The 23209-nt window shown below is 47.1% G+C and overlaps 1 protein-coding gene across 5 annotated transcripts in view; it reads right to left on the bottom strand.

Annotated features, from left to right (window-relative positions):
• wdsub1 (WD repeat, sterile alpha motif and U-box domain containing 1) overlaps positions 1–23209 on the bottom strand; it is a 111015-nt gene that overhangs the window by 48544 nt on the left and 39262 nt on the right. For all 5 annotated transcript variants that reach the window (XM_070875594.1, XM_070875592.1, XM_070875596.1 and 2 more), the window contains exons 3-4: positions 21601–21788; positions 18312–18410 (exon numbers count right to left, since the gene is read on the bottom strand). In XM_070875594.1, coding sequence (XP_070731695.1) covers positions 18312–18410; positions 21601–21788 — 287 coding nt within the window. The remainder of the gene's footprint in view (positions 1–18311; positions 18411–21600; positions 21789–23209) is intronic.

Below are 23209 nucleotides of genomic sequence, written 5' to 3'. Positions count from 1 at the left end.
ATGTTTTTTTACAGTTTGTATCATGACATCTTGGTTCAGTGACTTACATTCGTTACGTTTTACGGTCGTGTGCTAGGATTGGGTAGATTGCATTCATGGTTCAGTCATGGTCAGTACTGAGGTAACAGTAAGGTATGTGAGGACACTAGTTCCAGAGCAACCAGACGGGGTCCTAGTCATCTGAAGGCGGCGCTGCGCCCCCTGCTAGCGGGGTGGACTAAGTTCGCTCACCTTGCCAGGACTCAGGGCCTTTGCCGTTGCCTAGTGGTAGGCAGAGCCACAGATGTCCTTTGAGGGCTGTAGAATCTTCTGCCTGCTCTCTAACAGTGTTGGGAACCTGGCTGTTCCAGGTCCCGTTTGGGGAGCTTGTTGGTTCTGACCTTTCGCTCCAGGACATGGCCGAAGTAGCGACTGGGTCTGGGGGCTGCGCCGTCTCCACCCGGGTGGTGGGCAATGGCGACAACTGCGCGTATTTGCGCCGTTTTCGTTTCCAGGTCTGTGGCGAATCATGCCATCGGGTGCCTGCAGCGTGGGATAGACCCAGGGCAGGGTATCAGGATCAGCACCTTTACTGTAAAGTCCTGTCCCCTCAGTACAGATTCACACGAGGCATGTTGTGAAGTCAAGGTCACTCTGGACCTGCACCTTTATTTCACAGCTCTGGAATGCTGCACTTACTTGGGACCTGTCCTTATATATTTGTCTCTTGCAAGGGCACCCCCGGTGGTAAGGTATGCTGGTGGTAACAGGTCATATCTTATTACAGTCATGTATAGCATTGTTAGGATACAGTTATATATAATAATGTAAAATACATGACATCACCCTCCCCAAGGTCTTACTGTCTTTATAGGTTCAGTCTCTCAGGTGGTCTACGCTCTCGCATGGAGCGTCTGAGTTGTGGTTCAGTTGTTTGCCTTGGTGTCTGTTTTTCTTTGGGTGTGGTTGCTGGTATTTCGCCTGGGCTGTCTGTTTCGATTGGTGTGATTGTTGTTGACTCGCCTGGGCTGTCTGTTGGGATTGCCCTTTCCTCAGGTTGTTCCTTCTGTCTGTCCACCAGGTGTGGTGCAAGTTCCACATTGTAGTCTGCCTCTGGTTCCGCAGTGTTGTTGGTAAATCTGCTTTTGACTTGGTCTACATGCCTCCGGCAGGTTTTGCCATTGTCCATTTCTACTACCAGTAGCCTGTTTCCTTCCTTGCCCGTTACTGTCCCTGCAAGCCATTTGAGACCCCTGCCATAGTTTAGTACAAACACTTTGTCCCCTAGCTCATTCCATCTCCTCCTCGAATTTCTGTCATGGTACTCAGTCAGCTTACGGCGCTTTGCCTCAACGATTTCGTGCATGTCTGGGAGGATTAATGAGAGCCTTGTTTTTAAAGTCCTTTTCATTAACCGTTGCGCGGGGGGGGATCCCAGTCAGTGAGTGCGGACGAGATCTGTATGCCAGCAGCAGTCGCGACAGGCCACCCTGCAGCATGGGACCTTGGATTTTAACCATGCCTTGTTTAATGATTTGCACTGCTCTCTCCGCCTGGCCGTTGGAGGCCGGCTTGAACGGTGCCGTCTTGACGTGATTTATGCCGTGGTCAATTATAAAGTCTTGGAATTCTGCACTGGTGAAGCACGGACCAGTGTCACTGGCCAATGTGTCAGGGATTCCGTGCGTTGCAAACATGGTTGCGAGGCTCTCCACAGTGGTGGAGGTTGTGCTCGAGTTTAAAATGGTGCATTCGATCCACTTTGAAAATGCATCTACAACTACGAGGAACATTTTGCCCATGAATGGGCCCGCGACCACAGTTTGGTAGGCCAGGGCCAAGGGCTCAGTGGAGCCTCCCTGGGAGCATTGCTGAGTTGGGCACAAATGGTGCACCACCAGACGCAGAGCTCCAAGTCCGCTTCAATACCAGGCCACCAGATGTGGGATCTGGCTATGGGCCTTCATGAGAACGATCCCCGGGTGCTCGCGGTGGAGCTCCCGGACAAATGCCTCTCTGCCTCGCAGAGGCAAGACTACTTGGATGCCCCACATCAGGCAATCTGCTTGGAGTGATAGCTCATGCATGCGCCTGTGAAAGGGTTTTAATTCCTCGGGGCAGGCATCGCGAGCCTCTGCCCAGTCACCGATTAGGACACATCTTTTTACTGAGGATAACGTGGGGTCGCTGGCCGTCCAGGCTCTGATTTGGCGAGCCGTCATGGGCGAACCTGTGCACGCAAAGGCATTGATTGCCATGATTATCTCACAGTCCTGTTCGTCAGACCCTTCCGTGATCACCAGGGGTAGCCTGCTGAGCGCGTCGGCACAGTTGTTGGTCTGTGCCTTATTGTGTAGTCGTAGGACGCCAGCATGAGTGCCCACCGTTGAATTCGCGCCGAGGCGTTGGCATTTATTGCCTTGCTCTCGGATAGGAAGGACGTGAGGGGCTTGTGGTCGGTTTCTAACGCGAACTTAGCCCCGAAAAGGTATTGGTGCATCCTTTTGACACCGTACACGCTCGCGAGCGCCTCCTTCTCTACCATTCCGTACCCGCGCTCCGCCCGCGAAAGTGACCTGGAGGCATAAGCTATGGGTTGTAATTTGCCCGCACTATTGACATGTTGCAAAACACACCTGACCCCATACGCTGACGCATCGAATGTGTGAACTAGCTTTTTACCTGGAGTGCTGTTGGGGAGGAGTTAAACTAATATGGCAGGGGGATGGGAACCAATGCAGGGAGACAGAGGGAGACAAAAAGGAGGCAAAAGCAAAAGACAGAAAGGAGATGAGGAAAAGTGGAGGGCAAAGAAACCCAAGGCAAAGAAAAAAAGGGCCACTGTACAGCAAAATTCTAAAAGGACAAAGGGTGTTAAAAAAACAAGCCTGAAGGCTTTGTGTCTTAATGCAAGGAGTATCCGCAATAAGGTGGATGAATTAACTGTGCAAATAGATGGCTCCAGGATGATCAGGGCTGGGAACTCAACATCCAGGGGTATTCAACATTCAGGAAGGATAGAATAAAAGGAAAAGGAGGTGGGGTAGCATTGCTGGTTGAAGAGGAGATTAATGCAATAGTTAGGAAAGACATTAGCTTGGATGATGTGGAATCTATATGGGTAGAGCTGCAGAACACCAAAGGGTAAAAAATGTTAGTGGGAGTTGTGAACAGACCTCCAAACAGTAGTAGTGATGTTGGGGAGGGTATCAAACAGGAAATTAGGGGTGCATGCAATAAAGGTGCAGCAGTTATAATGGATGACTTTAATATGCACATAGATTGGGCGAGCCAAACTGGAAGCAATACGGTGGAGGATGATTTCCTGGAGTGCATAAGGGATGGTTTTCGAGACCAATGTGTCGAGGAACCAACTAGGGGGGAGGCCATCTTAGACTGGGTGTTGTGTAATGAGAGAGGATTAATTAGCAATCTCATCGTGCGAGGCCCCTTGGGGAAGAGTGACCATAATATGGTGGAATTCTGCATTAGGATGGCGAATGAAACAGTTAATTGAGAGACCATGGTCCAGAACTTAAAGAAGGGTAACTTTGAAGGTATGAGGCGTGAATTGGCTAGGATAGATTGGCGAATGATACTTAAGGGGTTGACTGTGGATGGGCAATGGCAGACATTTAGAGACCGCATGGATGAACTACAACAATTGTACATTCCTGTCTGGCGTAAAAATAAAAAAGGGAAGGTGGCTCAACCGTGGCTATCTAGGGAAATCAGGGACAGTATTAAAGCCAAGGAAGTGGCATACAAATTGGCCAGAAATAGCAGCGAACCCGGGGACTGGGAGAAATTTAGAACTCAGCAGAGGAGGACAAAGGGTTTGATTAGGGCAGGGAAAATGGAGTACGGGAAGAAGCTTGCAGGGAACATTAAGGTGGATTGAAAAAGTTTCTATAGGTATGTAAAGAGAAAAAGGTTAGTAAAGACAAACGTAGGTTCCCTGCAGTCAGAATCAGGGGAAGTCATAACGGGGAACAAAGAAATGGCAGACCAATTGAACAAGTACTTTGGTTCGGTATTCACTAAGGAGGACATCAACAACCTTCCGGATATAAAAGGGGTCAGAGGGTCTAGTAAGGAGGAGGAACTGAGGGAAACCTTTATTAGTCGGGAAATTGTGTTGGGGAAATTGATGGGATTGAAGGCCGATAAATCTCCAGGGACTGATGGACTGCATCCCAGAGTACTTAAGGAGGTGGCCTTGGAAATAGCGGATGCATTGACAGTCATTTTCCAACATTCCATTGACTCTGGATCAGTCCCTATCGAGTGGAGGGTAGCCAATGTAACCCCACTTTTTAAAAAAGGAGGGAGAGAGAAAACAGGGAATTATAGACCGGTCAGCCTGACCTCAGTAGTGGGTAAATGATGGAATCAATTATTAAGGATGTCATAGCAGTGCATTTGGAAAATGGTGACATGATAGGTCTAAGTCAGCATGGATTTGTGAAAGGGAAATCATGCTTGACAAATCTTCTGGAATTTTTTGAGGATGTTTCCAGTAAAGTGGACAAGGGAGAACCAGTTGATGTGGTATATTTGGACTTTCAGAAGGCTTTCGACAAGGTCCCACACAAGAGATTAATGTGCAAAGTTAAAGCACATGGGATTGGGGGTAGTGTGCTGACATGGATTGAGAACTGGTTGTCAGACAGGAAGCAAAGAGTAGGAGTAAATGGGTACTTTTCAGAATGGCAGGCAGTGACTAGTGGGGTACCGCAAGGTTCTGTGCTGGGGCCCCAGCTGTTTACATTGTACATTAATGTTTTAGACGAGGGGATTAAATGTAGTATCTCCATATTTGCGGAAGACACTAAGTTGGGTGGCAGTGTGAGCTGCGAGGAGGATGCTATGAGGCTGCAGAGTGACTTGGATAGGTTAGGTGAGTGGGCAAATGCATGGCAGATGAAGTATAATGTGGATAAATGTGAGGTTATCCACTTTGGTGGTAAAAACAGAGACAGACTATTATCTGAATGGTGACAGATTAGGAAAAGGGGAGGTGCAACGAGACCTGGGTGTCATGGTACATCAGTCATTGAAGGTTGGCATGCAGGTACAGCAGGCGGTTAAGAAAGCAAATGGCATGTTGGCCTTCATAGCGAGGAGATTTGAGTACAGGGGCAGGGAGGTGTTGCTACAGTTGTACAGGGCCTTGGTGAGGCCACACCTGGAGTATTGTGTACAGTTTTGGTCTCCTAACTTGAGGAAGGACATTCGCTATTGAGGGAGTGCAGCGAAGATTCACCAGACTGATTCCCGGGATGGTGGGACTGACCTATCAAGAAAGACTGGATCAACTGGGCTTGTATTCACTGGAGTTCAGAAGAATGAGAGGGGACCTCATAGAAACGTTTAAAATTCTGACGGGTTTAGACAGGTTAGATGCAGGAAGAATGTTCCCGATGTTGGGGAAGTCCAGAACCAGGGGTCACAGTCTAAGGATAAGGGGTAAGCCATTTAGGACCGAGATGAGGAGAAACTTCTTCACCCAGAGAGTGGTGAACCTGTGGAATTCTCTACCACAGAAAGTAGTTGAGGCCAATTCACTAAATACATTCAAAAGGGAGTTAGATAAAGTCCTTACTACCCGGGGGATCAAGGGGTATGGCGAGAAAGCAGGAATGGGGTACTGAAGTTGCATGTTCAGCCATGAACTCATTGAATGGCGGTGCAGGCTAGAAGGGCTGAATGGCCTACTCCTGCACCTATTTTCTATGTTTCTATGTTTCTAAAGAAAGTCAAAACACTTTTGGAACACAGGTTGCATGCCTTATTGAAGGCGCATTCCTGGGCGTCCCCCCAAAACCAATCGCACCCCTTCCTGAGTAGCACGTAGAGAGGCTCCAGCAGCGTGCTTAAGTTCTGCATAAAGTTCCCAAAGTAATTGAGTAGCCCGAGAAAGGCGCGCAGTTCTGAGACATTCCCGGGCCTGGGAGCCAGGCGAATTGCTTCTGTTTTGGACTCTGTTGGGCGGATTCCATCAGCGGCAATCCTTCTGCCCAAAAATTCAACCTCGGGTGCGAGAAACAGGCACTTGGATTTCTTGACTCGTAGGCCTACCCGATCCAATCGCTTTAGTACTTCCTCCAAATTACGGAGATGTGAGTCGGTGTCCCTGCCTGTGATAAGTATGTCGTCTTGAAATACAACCGTCCCCGGGATGGACTTGAGCAGACTCTGCATGTTGTGCTGGAATATGGCAGCTGCCGACCTGATGCCGAATGGGCATCGATTGAACATGAAAAGGCCTCGATGTGTGTTGATGGTGGTGAGTAGCTTGGATTCCTCGGTCAATTCTTGCGTCATAAATGCAGATGTGAGGTCTAATTTTGAGAAAAGTTTACCTCCAGCCAATGTGGCAAATAAGTCCTCCGCTCTGGGCAGCGGGTACTGGTCCTGTAGGGAGACTCTGTTTATGGTAGACTTGTAGTCCCCACAGATTCGTACGGATCCATCAGGCTTCATGACTGGGACGATGGGACTTGCCCAGTCGCTAAATTCCACAGGTGATATAATGCCTTCCCGCAGAAGCCTGTCTAGTTCGTGTTCAATCTTTTCCCTCATCACATAGGGTACAGCTCTGGCCTTGTGATGGACCGGTCTAGCATCCTGTGTGATGTAGATTTTGACTTTGGCCCCTTTGAAAGTGCCCACACCTGGCTGAAAGAGATGTTCAAATCGCTTTATAACTGTTGAGCAGGAGGTCCGTTCCTCTAATGACATGGCATGGACATCATCCCATTTCCAGTTTAGTTTTGCCAGCCAGCTTCCCCCCAGTGCTGGGGGGTCTCCGGGGACAATCCACAGGGGAAGTCGATTCACTGTCCCTTTGTGTGTGACAGAGAGCGTGGCGCTGCCGAGGACTGGTACGATTTCTTCGATATAGGTCCTTAGTGTGGTGTCGACCCTTGTGAGTTTTGGTCTGTCTCTTTTATGCGGCCACAGTTGTTCAAATTGTTGAGCGCCCATGAGAGATTGACTTGCTCCCGTATCCAGCTCCATGGTTGACAGATATCCCATTGAGTAGGACCCTCATCATTATAGGAGGCGTCCTGTTGTAGGAGCAGCGGCCATTGATCGTGTTGACCCGCTGTACATCAGTGTCCCGGGTACTGTCCCCACCATCTTCTGGTCCGCTTTCCGACCCATCCGATTCGTATACAAGCTGAGCTGCCGTTTTTTTGCACATGCGGACCAAATGCCCTGTATATTCACAATTTCTGCAAACAGCCTGCTGAAATCGACATCCTCTTGACGAGTGCTGACCCCCACACCTCCAGCACAGACCTGTTCCATTGTTCAAAGAGTTCCCAAAGATTGAGCTGCGTCTGGCTGATCTCTCTTGAGCTTCTCTCAGTTTGTAGTTGATTGCTCGCATTGTGGGTTGATGAGATGTGACCGGCCGTTCCTGTGGCCCTTGATGGCTTCTGCCTGTTGTCGAGAGCCTGTTCTCCCGGTTTTGTCTGTGTGTGGGGGTAGCAGCTTGTTTAGTGCTGTGAACTTCTTGTTTAGTGCTGTGAACTTCTTGTTCCAATATTTCGTTAGTTGTCGTACCTGCATTGTAAATCAACCTCATTTCTTCTTACCCTACCAAGAATGTCTGTGCAACCAGTGCTGCTGCCTCTAAGGTCAGGTTCTTGGTCTCTATGAGCTTTCGGAATATGCCTGCGTGGCCTATTCCTTCAATGAAAAAGTCTCTCAGCATTTCTCTCCTCAGTTCATCGGAGAACTCATATAAACTAGCCAACCTCCGTAGTTCCGCCACAAAGTCGGGTATGCTCTGGCCCACACAGCGTCTGTAGTTGTATAACCTGTGTCTGGCCATGTGTAGGCTGCTCGCTGGCTTCAGGTGGTCTCTTACCAGTGTGCTCAATTCTTCAAACGACTTGCTTGCTGGTTTCTCAGGTGCAAACAAATCCTTCATTAAAGCGTATGTTTTCGAGCCACAGCTGGTTAAGAGATGGGCTCTTCTCTTGTCTGCCTTATCGTCGCCTAACCAGTCTTTGGTTACAAAGCTTTGCTGTAGCCTTTCTATAAAGTCTTCCCACTTGTCTCCCGCATTGTATAAGAACATAAGAAATGTACTTTTCATCTGATCCGTTGTTCGCCATTCTGTGGATTCTGTAATCCCGTAACCCGTCGCCACTGTAAAGTCCTGTCCCCTCAGTACAGATTCACACGAGGCATGTAGTGAAGTCAAGGTCACTCTGGACCTGCACCTTTATTTCACAGCTCTGGAATGCTGCACTTGCCTGAGACCTGTGCTTATATACCTGTCTCTTGCAAGTGCACCCCTGGTGGTAAGGTATGTTGGTGGTTACAGGTCATATCTTATTACAGTCATGTATAGCATGTTAGGATACAGTTATATATAATAATGTAAGATACATGACATTTACCCTCCTGAATTCGCTCGCTTGCTACTTTTGGGGACACTCTATTCCCGACATCTCGCAACATTTTAGAAACATAGAAACATAGAAAATAGGTGCAGGAGTAGGCCATTCGGCCCTTCTAGCCTGCACCGCCATTCAATGAGTTCATGGCTGAACATTCAACTTCAGTACCCCATTCCTGCTTTCTCGCCATACCCCTTGATCCCCCTAGCAGTAAGGACCTCATCTAACTCCTTTTTGAATATATTTAGTGAATTGGCCTCAACAACTTTCTGTGGTAGAGAATTCCACAGGTTCACCACTCTCTGGGTGAAGAAGTTCCTCCGCATCTCGGTCCTAAATGGCTTACCCCTTATCCTTAGACTGTGACCCCTGGTTCTGGACTTCCCCAACATTGGGAACATTCTTCCTGCATCTAACCTGTCTAACCCCGTCAGAATTTTATATGTTTCTATGAGGTCCCCTCTCATTCTTCTGAACTCCAGTGAATACAAGCCCAGTTGATCCAGTCTTTCTTGATAGGTCAGTCCCGCCATCCCGGGAATCAGTCTGGTGAACCTTCGCTGCACTCCCTCAATAGCAAGAATGTCCTTCCTCAGGTTAGGAGACCAAAACTGTACACAATACTCCAGGTGTGGCCTCACCAATGCCCTGTACAACTGTAGCAACACCTCCCTGCCCCTGTACTCAAATCCCCTTGCTATGAAGGCCAACATGCCATTTGCTTTCTTAACCGCCTGCTGCACCTGCATGCCAACCTTCAATGACTGATGTACCATGACACCCAGGTCTCTTTGCACCTCCCCTTTTCCTAATCTGTCACCATTCAGATAATAGTCTGTCTCTCTGTTTTTACCACCTTTACATTCTTAATCAGTTCAGTTGGTTGCAGGTCTCCTTCAAGCGAACCCTGCCACGCCATGCTGCACCTCGCTGCAGCAGGGATGCCATCTTGCCTCTGTCCTTGAGGTCGACTGCCTTCATCCTTCTCTCCCGCGATTCTGCCACAAAAGCTGGAAGAGTGCCTATGAATTCGATCTTCCTCTCCAGGAATCCTGCCACTGGAGCCGGGAAGGTACTTTTAGGTCGTCCTGGTCGGATCATTGCCACGCAGTCATGCTGGACGGTCTGTGCCTCAGCTTCTGCACTGGTCTGTTCTCTGGTGCCTGGCCCAAGCAAAGGGGAGGTTTTGCTCTGCCTCTGAGCACGGGGGACATCGATTGCTGGAGTGAAGACGTCTTTCCATTTCCAATGGATCTTCCCCATCCACCTTCTTCCGAGTAGCGTTGGACCATCACCTGCAACAATCCACAGAGGTAACTTGTGCACCACGCCATTATGGATTACACTTACATCTGCACTACCAAGGACTGGGATCAGCTCCTTGGTGTAGGTACGCAACTTTTCCTGTACTGGAACCAGCTTGGGTCGTTTTTCATTCCATAGCCTCTCAAAAGCATCCTGGCTCATCACTGACTGGCCCGCTCCCGTGTCCACTTCCATGAAGACTGGAACACTGTTTATCTCGACTTTCATCTTCACTGGAGGACAATCGGTGGTGCAGGTATCCACTCCATACACTTCTTCTTGGGGCTGAGCTGCCTCTCTGGCCAAATGATCATACTCCCCCGCTGGATTCCAAGTCATCTATCGACTCCTCTGCTAGACGATAAGTCGTATTTCTTTTACACATACGCTGGAGGTGGCCCTTTGTGTTACAGACTTTGCATACGTACTCAGCAAACCGACCCTGGTGAGCCCTAAGGTTTCCTCCGCAACGCCAGCATGGTGCTACTCGATTAGCACCCCTCGGCGGACTCTGAATTCTGGAAGCCGGAGGTCTGTGCTCTCTGCCCTGGGCAGAGCCACGTTCTACAGTCTTGCCTATGAAAGGCACCAATCTGTGTACGGTTCTTGCCGGGTTTGAGTCCACAGGATGAATAATTTGCTTGGTGCTGCAGGTTGAGGTCACGAACGCCTGACTGATACGGATGGCTTTCTGCAGGTTGACTGTGGTGTCGACAGATAATAGCTTATGAAGGAGGTCCTTGTGGCCAATTCCTATGACGAATATGTCTCTGAATGCTTCGTTGAGATGCGTGCCAAAATCACCCAGTGCCGCAAGTCTCTTGAGGTCGGCAGCCTATTTTGCAATCTCCTGGCCCTCAGGTCTGCGGTGAGTGTAGAATCTGTGCCTGGCCGTGAGGATGCTCTCTTTTGGTTTTAGTTGGTCGCGAATTAGTTCAGTCAGCTTATCGTATATATTATCCTTGATCTTCGTCGGAGCCAGCAAGTCCCTGACGAGGCGGTAGATCTTGGGCCCACAACTGGTCAGCAGTATAGCTTTGCGCTTCTTCACCGATGTGTCTGTCTCCCCTGCCAGGTCATTTGCCACGAAATATAGCTCGAGCCTTTCCATAAAAGCATCCCAATCATCACCCTCTGCAAAGTCTTTTAGTGTGCCAAAGGTAGCCATAATCGTGTGAAAGTCCGTATTCTTGTCGCCAATTATTATGTCTATAGTGTACTTATGAATGACTCCACGAGACAATGTGTTGTACTCAAACTATAGTGACCGTGGTCCCTTACTGGTAACTCCAGAGTGAGGCAGCCACATGGTGGCTCCCCTTTTATATAGCCACTGTCACCAGGGCAGGAAACTCCGGTCTCCACCAGTTGCACCCTCTAGTGGTGCCAGCATGTACATACACAGTGTGAACCTTATTGATAATACATCAGGTAAACAAGCCTCCATCTTTTGCAACTATACAGTAACAACTCAGAGAGTATATCTAATAGTCTGCATAAAATGTTAAAATGATAATAGGCTAGACTTTCCCTAAAGCCCCTCAATGCCCGATTGCCGCCCAGAAAAAATGCTAATGTTCTGCAATTAACGCTGGCGAGAATTTCCATAATTAAGGTAAAAAAATATCGCCCAGTGAGATAATGGATCTTGCACCAATATTCTCGGCAGTTAAAAGGCGAAACTAGGCGAAACGGGCGGTTCTTAAAATCTTTTAAAAAAATTTACTCCAAGGCTGCGGTTGGGCCTAGGGAGGGGGGAAAACTTTAAAAAAAAATGTCACTAAAAAAAAAGTTTAAAAACATTCCCAAGATAGTTTCACAGTTAATCACCATTTTATAATTAAAAAAAACATAAATAAAGAACCTTTAACTTACCTTTCTTTGCAGAGTATTCACCTACCGCCATGTTTCAGCTGCTTTCACAGGGCGGTTCCCTCAGTGATCTGGACGGGCTTCCATTGAGGCCAAACCTACGCCCTGGTGATTTTCCCGGCGGTGCACGTCGGCGGTCGTTTCGAGATGTGGACGGTATCATTTAAAAAGGGGGAAACTTTCGTCGGGCGGTTTCTCTCAGAAAAACAGCTGTACCGCTGAGGAAACCACCGAAAATGAAATGGAAAGTCTCCCCCAATAAGTCTACATTGTAAGAGCTATGAAGTGCTCATTGTAGTTGAATCTTAATGGGCCTAAAATTCGGGTCGGAGGCTTCCTTCGGACGAACGATGCCGACCCGAGAATTTTTTATGAAAGTGCCTGGTGGTCCCGGAGGCACCTGCAATTGCAGTGGGAGGCCTTCTATTCGTGTGCTTTGGAACACGTACTCGTCTTTGAGGTTCGCACGAAGATGGTGGAATCACGTGACTGGACAACCAATCACGGTACAGGATTCTCATTGATAGTAATGCTGGGGATATTGGCCAACATCCCTAGCATCGAAGCACTGGCCACACTCGACCAGCTCCACTGGGCGGGCCACATCGTCCGCGTGCCCGACACGAGACTCCCAAAGCAAGCGCTATACTCGGAACGCCACACGGCAAGCGAGCCCCAGGTGGGCAGAGGCAACGTTTCAAGGACACCCTCAAAGCCTCCTTGATAAAGTGCAACATCCCCACCGGCACCTGGGAATCCCTGGCCCAATACCGCCCTAAGTGGAGGAAGAGCATCCAGGAGGGTGCTGAGCACCAAGAGTCTCGTCGCCGAGAGCATACAGAAATCAAGCAGACAGCGGAAGGAGCATGCAGCAAACCAGACTCCCCACCCACCCTTTCCTTCAACGACTTTCTGTGACAGAGAATGTAATTCCCGTATTGAAATGTACAGTCACCCGAGAACTCACTTTGTGAGTGGAAGCAAGTCTTCCTCGATTTCGAGGGACTGCCTATAATGATGATAGTAACGAGAACTCCAAGGGCCCAAGTTTCCACATGATTTGCGCCTGATTTTTAGGAGCAACTGGTGGAGAACGGACTATCTTAGAAATCGCAATTCTCCACATTTTTTTTTCTGCAGTTCTAGTGAGGTAGAACAGTTCTACCTTGGAACAGAATTTTTTCTTCAAAAGGGGGCGTGTCCGGCCACTAACGCCTGATTTCAAAGTTTCCACAGTGAAAACGTACTCCAAACTAAAGTAGAATGGAGCAAGAGAAGATTTTTGTAGAATTAAAAAAACCTGTTCTACACATTAAAAAATCAGGCGCAGGTTACAAATTAGGCGTCCAGAACGAGGAGGTGGGGGGGGGGGGGGGGAGAGGGGAGGGGAGGGGAAGGGAAGTCATTAAATTCTACAATCAATCCTTATTTATACTTCTACAAATATTATACAAATAAATCCAACCTGAATAAACATTTATAAGCAAAGAAAAGATTAAATAAACCATCTTCCTACCTATGTGAAAGTGCTTCAGCCATAATTCGTTCCCGCGGGGGATGGGAAGGAAACTGCCGCTTGTTGCCGTGGAGGGGAGGGAGGGGGAGGAAACCGCCGTTTGTTACCGTGGAGGGGAGGGAGGGGAAGGAGACAGCGGTTTGTTGCCGTGGAGGGGAGGGAGGGGAAGGAGAGAGCGGTTTGTTGCCGTGGAGGGGAGGGAGGGGAAGGAGACAGTGGTTTGTTGTCGTGGAGGGGAGGGAGGGGAAGGAGACAGCGGCTTGTTGCCGCGGAGGGGAGGGAGGGGGAGGAAACCGCCGTTTGTTGCCGTGGAGGGTGGGGAGGGGAAGGAGACAGTGAGAAGGGTAGCCTCAGTGCTGATGGCAACGTGATTTTATTAAAAAATGTTCAAAAATTAAACAGCTACAAAGAACTACAAAAATGGCCAAGTGCCAATGTTTCCTTCACACTGCGCGTGCGCGAACGCTCCAACACGCAGCGTTGCCGGCAGGAAAAAAACTAATTTAAATAGTACCCGCCCCCTCCCACTTACAAAATCGGCGCGAGTGTAGGCTCCGCCCCTCTGGGCGCCACGCCAGGCAGACAAGGAGCTGCAAAGCGCTCGAGAATAGCGCGTTTTTTTTCTGCCGCCGTTTTAGGCGCGAAAAACGGGCGACCAGCTCGGAGGGGCGCCCGTTTTTTATCCTGTGGAAACTTGGGCCCCATATCTCTGAGTTCTTATTGCTAACAATGAGGGGAAAAAAAACACATTAAACACAACATAAAAAATAAAACACCTCACATAATTAAAATTAATTGAAATTAAAGTTAATTAAGTGTGTTAGAAAAAAAAATATTTGGGGGATTTTTTTTAAAAATAAAGTGTTTTAATAGGGTTTAAAATAAACTTACCTTAGTGGACAGGTTTTTAAATATAAAAATGTGTATTTAAATTTTATTTTTATATGTTTTAAAACTCGTACACTGGTAAAAGTAGGCTATGAGCCACACAGCACTGACCCCCAGTCATCAAGATCCACAGCGCCGCCCTGGAAATCATGGACCACTTTCCATACTTTGGGAGCCTATTATCAGCAAGGGCAGACATCGACGACGAGGTTCAACACCGCCTCCAGTGCACCAGTGCAGCCTGAGGAAGAGAGTGTTCGAAGATCAGGCCCTCAAATCTGGCACCAAGCTCATGGTCTACCGGGCTGCAGTGATACCTGCCTTCCTGTATGGCTCAGATACATGGACCATGTGCAGTAGACACCTCAAATCGCTGGAGAAATACCACCAATGATGTCGCCGCAAGATCCTGCAAATCCCTTGGGAGGACAGACCCACAACTTTAGTGTCCTTGATCAGGCCAACATCCCCAGCATCCAAGCACTGACCACACTCGACCAGCTCCACTGGGTGGGCCACAATGTTCACATGCCTGGCACAAAGCTCCCAAAGCAAGCGCTCTACTCGGAACTCTTACACGGTAAGCGAGCCCCAGGTAGGCAGAGGAAATGTTTCAAGGACACCCTCAAAGCCTCTCTGATAAAATGCAACATCCCCACCTACACCTGGGAGTCCCTGCCAAAGACCGCCCTAAGTGGAGGAAGTGCTCCGGGAGGGCGCTGAGCATCTCGAGTCTGGTCGCCGAGAGCATGCAAAAAGCAAGCGCAGGCAGCGGAAGGAGCATGCAGCAAGCCAGACTCCCCACCCACCCTTTCCTTCAACGACTGTCTGTCCTACCTGTGACAGAGACTGTGGTTCCCGTATTGGACTGTTCAGTCACCTAAGAACTCACTTTTAGAGTGGAAGCAAGTCTTCCTCGATTTCGAGGGACTGCCTATGATGATGATTTACCAGCGCAAGAGTTTTAAGGACATTCACTGGGCAAGAGTTGGGCAAATAGCCCAATCTCGCCCATGTGAATGTCCTGGCTGGGGGATGCGTTCGATTTATCAAGCCAAAACTTGGCAGGTCGGAAAAGACGGTTTTCGGCACATGCGCATTGCGCACCGAAAACCGGCTTTTGCGGGGCCTCACCGGGACCCGGCCAGGCCGGAATTTTAGCCCCAATGGATTTCTCTTAGTGATGGCCACTGGTAGAGTCCAGGAGCAAAACTGGAGCACTGGAGGCAGCCCTAAGTAGGTGAAGTGAATGGGTAGTTGGACCAAGAGTCCATCCAAGGGGCGGGGGTGTGAATGGAGTGAATGAATAATTAATTTGTGGTTTGTATCCCGACCTAAAGAGATGGTTTGAGTATGTATGGCAGATGTCTAGAGTTATGTGAGCTTCCAAAAATGGGCTTCAGACTTCCTGGTATCTTAAGTTCCAGGTGGACTCAGTACATTATCTGTTCCAATTGGCTTATATCCCGCAGATACTGCATGGCATCCGTATCTTGTTGTGGAAAGGTCTATGCATTGACTCCAGGTGGGGAATACTTCAATGGTAATTTATCCAACAGGCTATCGACTGGCTATTCAATTGTTGATTAAGCCGGGCGGGGAAGAGGGAAATAGCACACAACAGCTGAGCCTGTCCTCACTTACTTTCCAGGAAGAGTCACTAAATAGTGATCGAGAGTGGGAAGCCTGGCTGATTTTTTTTACCACTCCCTAACCCAGATTTTTTTTCCACGCCCTAACTCAACCTTACTATTGAGAGAGTGCAGCGAAGGTTCACCAGACGGATTCCAGGGATGGCCAGACTGTCATATGAGGAGAGACTGGATCAACTGGGCCTTTATTCACTGGAGTTTAGAAGGATGAGAGGGGATCTCATAGAAATGTATAAGATTCTGACGGGACTGGACAGTTTAGATGCGGGAAGAATGTTCCCGATGTTGGGGAAGTCCAGAACCAGGGGACATAGTCTTAGGATAAGGGGTAGGCCATTTAGGACTGAGATGAGGAGAAACCTCTTCACTCAGAGAGTTGTTAACCTATGGAATTCCCTACCGCAGAGAGTTGTTGATGCCAGTTCATTGGATATATTCAAGAGGGAGTTAGATATGGCCCTTACGGCTAAGGGGATCAAGGGATATGGAGAGAAAGCAGGAAAGGGGTACTAATGGAATGATCAGCCATGATCTCATTGAATGGCGGTGCAGGCTTGAAGGGCCGCATGGCCTACTCCTGCACCTAGTTTCTATGGGCCCAAGTTTCCACATGATTTGTGCCTGATTTTTAGGAGCAACTGGTGGAGAACGGACTATCTTAGAAATCGCAATTCTCCACACTTTTTTTTTCTGCAGTTCTAGTCAGGTAGAACAGTTCTACTTTGGAACAGAATTTTTTCTTCAAAAGGGGGCGTGTCCGGCCACTGACGCCTGATTTCAAAGTTTCCACAGTGAAAACGTAGTCCAAACTAACTTAGAATGGAGCAAGTGAAGATTTTTGTAGAACTGAAAAAACCTGTTCTACACATTAAAAAATCAGGCGCAGGTTACAGATTAGGCGTCCAGAACGAGGTGGGGGGGAGGGGAAGTCATTAAATTCTACAATCAATCCTTATTTATATTTCTACAAATATTATACAAATAAATCCAACCTGAATAAACATTTATAAGCAAAGAAAAGATTAAATAAACCATCTTCCTACCTGTGAGAAAGTGCTTCAGTCAGCTCAGCGATGTGGCGTCGTTCCCGCGAACGGGAGGGAGGGAGAGAGGGGCAGGCAGGCAGTAAGCAGGCAGCAAGCAGCCTTCCACTTGAGGTGGAAGCCTTACAGTCAGCTCAGCGATGTGGCGTCGTTCCCACGAATGGGAGGGAGGGAGGGAGGGGCAGGCAGTAAGCAGGAAGCCTCAGTGCTGATGTGCTGATGGCAATGTGCTTTTATTAAAAAATGTTCAAAAATTAAACAGCTACAAAGAACTACAAAAATGGCTGAGTGCCAATGTTTCCTTCACACTGCGCGTGCGCGAATACTCCAACGCGCACGCGCAGCGTTGCCGGCAGGAAAAAAACTAATTTAAATAGTACCCGCCCCCTCCCGCTTACAAAATCGGCGCGAGTGTAGGCTCCGCCCCCCTGGGCGCCGCGCCAAACAGACAAGGAGCTGCAAAGCGTTCCAGAATCGCGTGTTTTTTTTCCGGCGCCGTTTTAGGCGCGAAAAACGGGCGCCCAGCTCGGAGGGGAGTCCGTTTTTATCGTGTGGAAACTTGGGCCCTATGTTTCTATGATGAGGCCATCACAGCAACTGTGATGCCACCCTAGCTAAATGAGTTAACTCAGCACAGATTGGGATTCAAAACTAGACTGTGTGGTTCTCTTTACAAACTAAACCACTGGGGGAGCCATTGTGGTATTTTTAAAAATTATTTCCATAGAATGAGAAAATATAAATGAGACAGACAAGGTCACAAGAGATCTTAGAATAAACTATTTTCAGTAAAACAAATTGCACAACTTTATTAAGCCATTATGTATTTAAATATTAGACAGTTTGGAATCGGAAAAGTTAAACAAGAAGCCAGTTAGTAAACTGAACGTTCCAAAGAATTTGGTGTATGTACGCCTTTTATATACTAATGTATAACTGTTTTCAGCTCAATACATTATCTATTCCAATTGGCTTATATCCCCCAAATATTGCAGCCACATTTTGTTGTGAAAAGGTCTATGCATTGACTCCAGCTGGGGAATAGTAAGAAATAAGTTGAATGATGATCCCTTACAGCTATTAAGAAAATTCTCTCCCAATGAGTACATGCAGATTTTCAAAATAGGGTTGATTCTCAAAAAAGGATATCATAATGGACTCCTTTGAGTCTAACAAACACACAGTTTTATTATTTTCCATTTTGGGTCTCAAATGCTGTTTGACTTGAACTATCAGTCATTTGATTTGGAACTCACCACGTAGGAAACCACAGACAATCTCAACTGAAGAAGTGCATAGTAAACATGCTGCATATCTCTGTATTGTGCCTACATTTAAACTATAACTCTCACTGTTCACATTTTGTTAAGGACATAAATCTCTCACATCGCGCACTACATCAAAAGATGTTGACACTATAACAGCAAAAGATACTGATTACAAACCCCACAATAATTGACAATCTCATTTATGCTGTTATTAGAAGACATTAACAGAAGCCAAGCAAGTTATCGTGGTGAGCAAGAGTTAGCCATAATTGGTATAGTGTGCCTCTTGCAAATTGGCTGAGAGTGGCATCAATACAGGGCTAGGAGCAGATTGGTCTGCCATCTGAAATAGCTCTTATTCAACATACCTGCTGGGCCTTCATATGACATAATCCACAAAATGATTTTGCTGTCCTGACCACAAGAAGCCATCAGAAAGCACTGTGACCCTGAATTATCCATGGCACCTGACAAAGCAAAAAAGTTATGTAATGTAACTTGTGCGCAAAAAAAATCTCAAAAATCAGAAACCAAAAAAAATAACATTACCCGCTATAAACAATATACTTCAAGAAACAAAATTGTGAATATGCATAGGCAGATTACAATGCTTATATCAATAGAAATAGCAGTGCATTTTGTCAATTAGATTAGTTGAATTCTGATTAAAAGATTAATTTTTGATCATTGTAAATCAAATAGTTTAAGTTTAAAAAATATATAGAAAGAAGCCGATTCAATAGCTTGCTTACCCCTGTAAAATTGGCAATCCCCATGTATGTGATACACAAGTCATTCCTAGTTACTAATTATAAATTCTCTGACCTGTTGGTTCCTTCAACCTTCATCCATTTCCAATGTCAACTTTGGGTGCCTTGACGGTTTAGTGGGTAAATGCACCAGCTAGTGAGAGACTGCCATAAAGACTGTGATGCCAGGTTTGATCCCTGGTCTATGCAGAATTAATTGATGTCATCTGCAATTGACTTCAGTGAGAAAGGGGGAGAAAAATCAGCCACAGTTCCTGCTTCTAACTGATATCTAGTAACACTTGCTGGAAAATATGGCAGTATGAATGTTCAGTGAGGACAGGATGGAGTTTGGTTGTGTGGCCTCATGGGGAAACAGTCTGTGATTTTCAGTCTATAGCTTGCACACTATGGGCCCAAATTTGGCCAGTAGAGATTTCTGGTGCACTCAGCAGAGGTGTGCCGCTTTTGTAGAACTCCAAGGGCGCCAAAAATCTTCGGGCTGAGTTTGGCCGCTCCTCCATGGTGGTTAGCGTGGCAACTGGATTCAGAGGCGGAGCCAGGTCCCGGCGCTGAAAACAGTGCCGGGACCTCTGCACATACGCGCTAGAGCGTGCGCGCATGCGCAGTAGCTCCTAGCCCCCAGAATCTGAGTGTGTGCGATGCAGGCTGTGTGGGAGAGGCCTACGCTCGCCGCCTCTATCCCGGGCCGAGTAGCCCGCCGCACAGGCCGGCCGCTTCCTTCAGGCGCTGAGGGCTACAAGAGACAGGTTGGTGGAGAGGGGGGGGAAAGAGAAGAGGTTGTGGGGGGAGAAGAGTTTGTGGGGGGGGGGGGAGAAGACTTTGTGGGGGGGGGGGGAGAAGACTTTGTGGGGGGGGGGGGAGAAGACTTTGTGGGGGGGGGGGAGAAGACTTTGTGGGGGGGGGAGAAGACTTTGTGGGGGGGGGAGAAGACTTTGTGGGGGGGGAGAAGAGTTTGTGGGGGGGGGAGAAGAGTTTGTGGGGGGGGAGAAGAGTTTGTGGGGGGGAGGAGTTTTTTGGGGGGCGGGGGAAGAGTTTTTTGGGGGGCGGGGGAAGAGTTTTTGGGGGGCGGGGTGGAAGAGTTTTTTCGGGGGCGGGGGAAGAGTTTTTCGGGGGGCGGGGGAAGAGTTTTTTGGGGGGGCGGGGGAAGAGTTTTTTGGGGGGCGCGGAAAGAATTTTTTGGGGGCGCTGGAAGAGTTTTTTGGGGGGCGGGGGAAGAGTTTTTGGGGGGGACGGGGGAAGAGTTTTTGGGGGGGACGGGGGAAGAGTTTTTGGGGGGGACGGGGGAAGAGTTTTTGGGGGGGCGGGGGAAGAGTTTTTTGGGGTCCGGGGAAGAGTTTTTTTGGGGGCGGGGGAAGAGTTTTTTGGGGGGGCGGGGAAGAGTTTTTTGGGGGGCGGGGGAAGAGTTTTTTGGGGGGCGGGGAAGTTTTTTGGGGGGGCGGGGGAAGAGTTTTTTGGGGGACGGGGGAAGAGTTTTGGGGGGGCGGGGGAAGAGTTTTTTGGGGGACGGGGGAAGAGTTTTGGGGGGGCGGGGGAAGAGTTTTTTGGGGGGCGGGGGGAGTTTTTTTGGGGGGGCGGGGGGAGAGTTTTTTTCGGGGGGGGCGGGGGGAGAGTTTTGGGGGGGGCGGGGGAAGAGTTTTTTTGGGGGACGGGGACAGAGTTTTTTTTTGGGGGTGAGAGTTTTTTTGTGGGGGGGGGGGGGGGGACAGTGGAAAGAGTTTTGTTCCGGGGAAAGAGTTTTGATCCGGGGGTGGGGGGGGGGGGGTAGAATCTTCAAAGATTTTCCAGTACTTTAATATCTAGCTATCTTTACTAAAAAAAATACTCAGTTTAATCAGGCTGATAGCACCTACACCCTTGTCCAGTCTCACTGCTTGGGATTTTTTTAAAAACTAGCATTCCTATCATAACTCTGTTATTTGGAGGCTACCTGCGCTGATCTCTTAATTCACCGCAGGGTTTTTCAGAACATATAAAAGTGGCCACTTGCTCTGACCTAACTTAGTTTGGAGTAAGTTTTAGCTGGCTAAACCCTTGCTTAAATGGCCAAAACAGGCGTAAGTGGTTTGTAACGCCCCCTTGTGAAAAAAAAACTGAACAAAAAAAAAAACCTAACTAACTCATTTACACTGGAGCAACTTAAATGGGGAGAATTGCGATTTTTAAGTTACTCCAAAAAAAATCTAGTTGCTCCAAAAAAAAAAGAGAGCAACTCCTGGGGAAACTTGGGCCCAAAGAATGGCCACTTTGGTCATGAGCAATATTAAAAATGGGGCAGATTTCTTTTTAAAATAAAATGCTAACATAGGTTTTTGTGTCTGAACATGACCATAACATACTTCTGCTCTTTCTATACGCCACTTTCACACGAAAACAGTTGTGGACAATTTTTTTTAAATCTACAAAAGCTTAGAAAAATCACAGCCTTGTTTTTGGTCATTATAAAGGGTCAGTTTCAAATTAAAGTCAATGTATATTAAATTTAGTGCAATTCATCTTTTTGAAACTGCCTTATGTTTAAATTTAGTGCAATTCATCTTTTTGAAACTGCCTTATGTTACCAAACTGAAGGCAGTTTCAAAAAGGCACTTTACTTATGCTGCCTGTTGATTATTTACCAAATGATGTTATTTAAAAAAAATAGAGTTACTGGCTTAATGGAAAATCTTTTTTTAATTAAGGGACATGTCAATTGAACTCTGTATCATTGATACTCCCTTCACCTTAAATAAAAGTTTGCCAACATTCATTTTCAGAAAGGTAATGCCCCTTTGATGCCTCTCTTCAAAATATATACAATAAAAAATGTGATTACCTCAAAATGCCATTACATAAATACTCAAATATTTGAAATAATGTTTTCTGAACTATTGAACATAAAACATACCACTGATTGGCTGAAGCGAAAACTCACAGCAGGTGACTCCCAGGTCATGAGCTGTTTTCACATTCAGAAGGCACTTCATTTGACAATCCCAAACAGTCAGCTCTCCGGAGGTTGAGCCAGTAACAAAGTAGTTACCGCCAGGAGAAAAGTCACAGGCAATTATCGATCCATCCTCAACAGTGTTTGTCCTGAAGTTAAGTAACAATTCAGATGAGCTACAAATATAACACTGTAGGGTTTTCTTCACAACCTATTATTTTGCTGTATACAGAAAAAGTGCACAGATTTAATAGGCAAATTAGATTTTCCTGCTAATAACATTTTCTGTTTTCGTAACAGGCCATTAAGTGGGGCTCTGCAACCTGGATTAAGGAAACAGGTCAAAATAAGCCATAGCTTCCATTTATTGATCAGTGAGCTGTACTGATAAATTTGAAGAAGTCCATGGGCTATGTTTTTCTTCTTTACAAATTAAAGGACTCAACAATAAGGATGACCTCCAAAGTACTGTGGAACAGATCTGGCACTCTCTGCAAGAGAAACTCTTCAACTAGTCAACCAACTCTGTAAAGCTCAGAATATATAAACCATATTAAACAATGCCTTTAGTAAGTTTCAGACCTGTACCAATAAGATTTATGAATTAAATATGTCCATCCTGTTATTATGCTACAAAATATAAATGTAAATTAAATATTTAAAGCTAATAAACTGTTGATTAGGGCATAAAGATGGAACAAAAAATCTGACCTATTCTAAAACAATGAATTAAAACATACTATCTAATCCTGGACAATTTTCTAATGTTACAATAACCTACCATTTACGTAACAAAATCTCACAAGATAATCAACTGGGGGCACGGTGGACACTGAGCAGGAAGAGAGAAATTAGTAGTGGTGAATGAAAGCCCAAGTTAGTAGCAGTGAACGAAAGCCCATCTGAAGAAAAGGTTTGAGGAAATGTGATGGTGGAAGAAAGGTGGCAAGACAGAGCAAGTACAAAGGTGTGGTAGCTGAAAGCTCTCCAACGAAGAAAGGGAGAGAGCTACAACAAGCCAGATTGTGGGAATAGCCTGGATATGGGTGACAAAGCTCAGGGTCGAAGATGACACTAAGATTATGCACCATTGTATTCAGTTTGATCGAGCAGCCAGGAATGGGCATGGATTTGGTGCTGGAGATGTAAAGCTTCTGATTGGAAGTGAACAGGATAGCTTCTCTCTGAGCTGAAGAAAGTTCTGGCTCATCCAGAACTTGATGTCAAGCAGACAGTCGGACAACAAAGCTACAATCACAGTCAAGGGTAGCAGTGGAGTAGTATAGTCAAATGTCACAGGCATATGTATGGAGGCTGACCTAATGTTTATGGATTTGCTGAGGGCAGCGTATAGATGAGGAAAGGGACAGGGTTAAGGATGGAGTCTTGAGCCAGGCTAGAAATGATCATATAAGGGAGGGAAGAGAAACCACTGGGGGGCATGGAGTGTCTACATTTGGACAAACAGGAGTGGAACAAGAAAGCAGAGGTGCCACAAAGATGAACCGAGGAAGAATTAACTGTATCTAATGCCCCAGAGAGATCTAGAAAAGCAAGGAGGGAAACACAA

The sequence above is a fragment of the Pristiophorus japonicus genome, chromosome 3, assembly GCF_044704955.1.
Source record: "Pristiophorus japonicus isolate sPriJap1 chromosome 3, sPriJap1.hap1, whole genome shotgun sequence".
Lineage (NCBI taxonomy): Eukaryota > Metazoa > Chordata > Chondrichthyes > Pristiophoridae > Pristiophorus > Pristiophorus japonicus.
The sequence above is the reverse complement of the archived record's forward strand: the minus strand, read 5'-3'. Positions and strand labels throughout refer to the sequence as shown.